Genomic DNA, 4667 nt, shown 5'->3' on the forward strand with positions numbered 1-4667 from the left:
GGAGGACGTGTACGAGGCATGGGGCACATTCCGTGGAAAATAGGGTTCCCCCAGAACGATGACCCGTACGGTTACAGAAGCCGGAAGAGAAAGATGGATCGGGAAGCAGATGTTGTGGCGCGGTTGGCATCGGAAATGGATGTGATGAAGAAAACCGTGAGTGTACTAGTAGCCGAAAGAGATGCAGCTCGGGCGCAGCATGAAGATCATCCAGCGAATCTTAGAAGCCAGCAGCGGAGAAGCAGTGTGGCTTCCACGGAGGCCCCACCGGCTGGTGCAGATGCACCGACGATCGAAATTACTGCACCGGAGCCTCTGGTGGTCGAAATTACTGCACCGGAGCCTCTGGTGGTCGAAATTACTGCACCGGAGCCTCCTCGCTACCCCGTGGACGATATAAAGGAGATGAAAGAATGTCATCTGTATTATCCTATCGGGAACATGTCCATGAAGGTAGCCATCGGCAGTGCTTTACCATGTTTACCTGGAGCACTCCACCACAACAAGCCCATTCAAGATGGCTATGCTCGTGTCACGGTGGAGGACATAGTCCAAGGGTTTGAGGACCTGGAGATTGACATTGCTACACCTGAATGGGAGAAAAGACTTGGAGATGTCAAGCGCCATTTCATTCTATGGCAAAAGAAGTTTATCAAGTTTCCAGGCGAGGCGCCAAGGACAACAATTCCACCCCCCTACGGTGGTGGCGGTTCACCTACACCTCCGTCACGTCAGCCGACGCCCCCCAGTCCACAACGTCCGGCGGGTGATCAGACGCCGCCCCCTAGTCCTCGTCCGGCGGGTGATCAGACGCCGCCCCCCAATCCACCTCCGGCAAAGAAGCAGAAGCAGTCCTGGATTATTAACCTGGACCCTTATGTACCTAAGACCACAAAGGTACCGGAGCCATCACTGAAGCCTCTCCCCACAAGGCCTTGGGAACGTAGTGCCGAGGAAACTGCCGCGGCCGCGGCTGCTGATCATGAGAAATGGAAGGGGGACTGCAAGAAGAAAAGAGAGCCCGAGCCCAAGCCAGTATTTTCTGATGAGCAAAAGAAGTGGGCTAAGTCATTTTTGAGCACACCGTCCCAAGCCGCGAAGAATCTGCCTGACGACTATGCACGTGAACTTCGTAGGCAGGCACTCATGTTGAAGGAGAAGAAAGAGCGGGCGGAGAACCAGGAGAACAAAGCCTTGGAGGAGGCCGAGAAAACGGAATTAGAAAGTAAAAAAAGCGGGAAACGAGTTGCCCAGCTCGGGGAACAAAGTAAACAATCGATTGCCCCGCTTATAGTGAAAGCCGCCGGTCTGGATGACCCCGATATCATAGCAGCTGCGGCAGCACATGGATTGACTGTAACGAGTGCCAGAGAACAAGCGGCCAACTTAGGTATTACTCTTCGTGAACTGTTAGGCCTTGATGAGGCGCCAGTGAAGGAGGTAGTAATTACATATGTGAAGAATGGGCCTCTCGTCGAGCCTGCGCAGGAAGAGGATCTACCTCCACAAATGAAAGGTCTGCTGAAATGGTACAAGGGTTACATAAAAAATAAAAACGCCAAAGAATATATTTATGCGGAAGTTAGATATGAGCATCACTTCAAACATTACTATGTACAAATTCATCTGAGTGAATTGTTCCAGCTTTTCAATCTGCGCGAGCTCGACAAATCTATCATCAGTTGCTAAGTTCTGTAAGTGATTTATTTCTACCCCATCTCGTTCATATTGCCTGCACTATATATATGTCCTAACTATATTGTTGTGTCCGCTATTATACATGCAGAATGAAGATTAAGGAATGCAGAGTAAGGAACATCCATGATGTTGGGTTCATTGACCCACACATCATTAATGAATATGTGTTGGAGCATCACCCCGCCGACATGGAGGCAGACCTGTGGCAGTTTCTTACAAAGCAGGAACTCAAAAGTGATATTCTATTTCCTTACCATTTTGGGTGAGTGTTTCTGTCTGGAGCACATTCTCTTTTATTTACTCCATGCATGGTATGTGGCCGGCTAATCGATGAGTTATGCATGACGTACTGTGCATGTATCGTGTCCGCATGTTCCACTGGATTCTGCTAGTAATTAAAGTTGACACCTTAGAATGTCTCGTCCACGACTCTCTGAATAAGGATCCAAAGCTTTGGGGCGACATGAGAAGAATGCTGCAGAAGTAATTATTTTCATTCATTTGCGCTCTATATCGATCGGCCTATTTCGTTCATTTCCTAATATCAGGTAACTAATAACTCTCTTGTTCATTTAATTTTCTTTGCCTCTTAGGGTTTGGAGACGGTTCGTAGATACAAAGGTCGGTGAATTCAAAAAAGAGCTAGAATTCAAAAGGTCAAAGGCTAAGAATGGTGAGGATATTCAGCCAGCGGGGACCAATCTATGTGCATACTATGTCTGTGAGATGATCCGGAGATACACCTCTGAGCGGGTTCCGAGTGATACCAATGCTCAGAGGAATAACCTCCGGATGATGCTTAGTCCAGAAGCTCGCTTCCGACCACTTCAAGAGGAACTAGCTGGATGGTTCAGGAGGGAAGTTCTCCATCCTAAAGGAGAACACCATTACGAGGACGTAGAACTTTATATGCATTAAATTATGTATGGAAACTTGTTCAAAATTGTATATGGTCATCCGATGATATTGAATATATATTGTATATTCCTCTTGAATTCTTTTTGGTTCTAATTTCAAATTTGTTTGAAATTGTACATTCATATGCATGTATGTAGTACCGTAGAATATGTGAAACTCCTTCAAAATTAAAATAAAGCACAAAAGAAATAAAATAATACAAATTAAACAGAAAACAGGTTTAGGGGGGGGCTAAAACCCTAAACCTGCGGCGGCCTTTAGTCGCGGTTGGCCAGAAGAACCGCGACTAAAGGTCCTCCGCCCCGACGACCGCCTGGCGCCCACGTGGACGGGCCTTTAGTCGCGGTTCTTAAGCAACCGCGACTAAAGGGGAGGGGCCTTTAGTCGCGCCCGTTCGGTCGCGGTTGCGCAACCGCTACTAATGGCAGTTGCGAACCGCGACCAAAGGCCCTTTTTCCACCAGTGTCATGTCGTCGCCGATGAAGCCTGGAGTCGTCGGTAGCATCGCCAGCCGGTGGCGCGAGCTCCATGGCGCTCGGTCGTGGGCCGGGCTCCTAGATCCGCTGGATGCCGACCTCCGGGAATTCCTCATCTCCTACGGCGAGCTTGCATCGGCCAGCTACGACGGGTTCAACAACGAGGAGCGCTCGCCGCACCGCGGGGCCTGCGTGTACAGCCGCGCCGACGTTCTGGCCGCCTCCACCGTGTCCCACCCTGAGTACTACAGCGTCACAAAGTTCCTCTATGCGGCCTCTGGGCGTCCGGACGCCACCGGGCCGCTCGAGTCCAACTGGATGGGTTTCGTAGCCGTGGCGACGGACGAGGGAGTGGCGGCCATGGGGAGACGCGACATCGCCGTGGCATGGCGCGGCTCCGTGCTGCAGTCAGAGACGGCGAACGATGGAGACATCTTGCAGGTGTCCGCGGCGCCGGTGCTGGGTTCCTACGCAGCCACCAACGCGGGCGCAATGGTGCACCGTGGATTTCTGTCCGTGTACACGTCCAGTGACAGAGACTCCATGTACAACAAGGCCAGCGCTAGAGATCAGGTGAACCATATTTACTTATATCATACTTCCTTCGTTTCAAAATAAGTGTCTCAACTTTATGTTAGTTTTAATACAAAGTGATACCAAGCCTGAGACACTTAGTTTAAGACGGAGGGAGTACCAAAATTCTCCTCCTAAAGCTTATACATACCAGAAATCGTTCAAGGCGAAATTTGTCTTGGCGCGCATGCAAGCATGCAGGTCCTCGAGGAGGTGCGGAGGCTAATGGAGTTGCACAAGGACGAGGTCACTAGCATAACAGTCACCGGCCATAGCCTCGGTGCTTCGCTCGCCATCCTCAACACCGTCGACATGGTCGCCAACAGCATCAATGTCCCCCTAGACTCCTCCAAACAGCTGCCACGTCCTGTGACCGCGATCATGTTCGCGAGCCCACAGGTGGGGAACAACAAATTCAAGTCCGCATTTGCCTCGTTCCGCGACCTACACGCAATCCATGTGAAGAACGCCCCGGACATCATCCCAACACTCCCAGGGCCGCTATTAGGGTATGTGGATGTTGCGACGGCGACCGTGCCTATCAACACTAACCGATCCCCCTACCTGTACCCAAATAACAGGGATACCTATCACAACCTTGAGTGCTACCTGCACGGCGTCGCCGGGGATAAGGGCGATGGCATGGACTTCAAGCTGGTGGTGGACCGTGATGTGGCGCTGGTCAACAAGAAAGTCAATGTTCTAAAAGACCAATACCCGGTGCCGGCAAACTGGTATGTGGCAAAGAACAAGTGGATGGTCAAGGGCACTGATGGCCACTGGAAGCTTGATGACTTCAAGGAAGTCTAATTAAGTGGCAAAATGAATGCACCGTCGGCCATGGATAAGGCCTATAATATCTACAATAAATGTCGGTGCTTAATTAGTTGTGTGCTTGCATTTCAAACATTGTGGCTTGCAATACTGTTGAGTTTATGATAGCCAGGGCTACCCGTCAACGGTTGTGCTTGTTGTGTGTCTTGTCATGTTAAACTACATGTT

General features: G+C 50.3%; 1 protein-coding gene across 1 annotated transcript; it reads left to right on the top strand.

The window, feature by feature from the left end:
* The first annotated feature begins 3083 nt into the window (after positions 1-3083).
* On the top strand, positions 3084-4596 carry LOC123052662 (phospholipase A1-II 7). Its single transcript, XM_044475981.1, has 2 exons — positions 3084-3665; positions 3867-4596. The coding sequence occupies exons 1-2, from the start codon at positions 3084-3086 to the stop codon at positions 4473-4475; spliced, it is 1191 nt and encodes a 396-aa protein (XP_044331916.1). The 3' UTR covers positions 4476-4596.
* Positions 4597-4667: the final 71 nt, after the last annotated feature.

Source organism: Triticum aestivum, chromosome 1A (assembly GCF_018294505.1).
Source record: "Triticum aestivum cultivar Chinese Spring chromosome 1A, IWGSC CS RefSeq v2.1, whole genome shotgun sequence".
Classification (NCBI taxonomy): Eukaryota; Viridiplantae; Streptophyta; class Magnoliopsida; order Poales; family Poaceae; genus Triticum; species Triticum aestivum.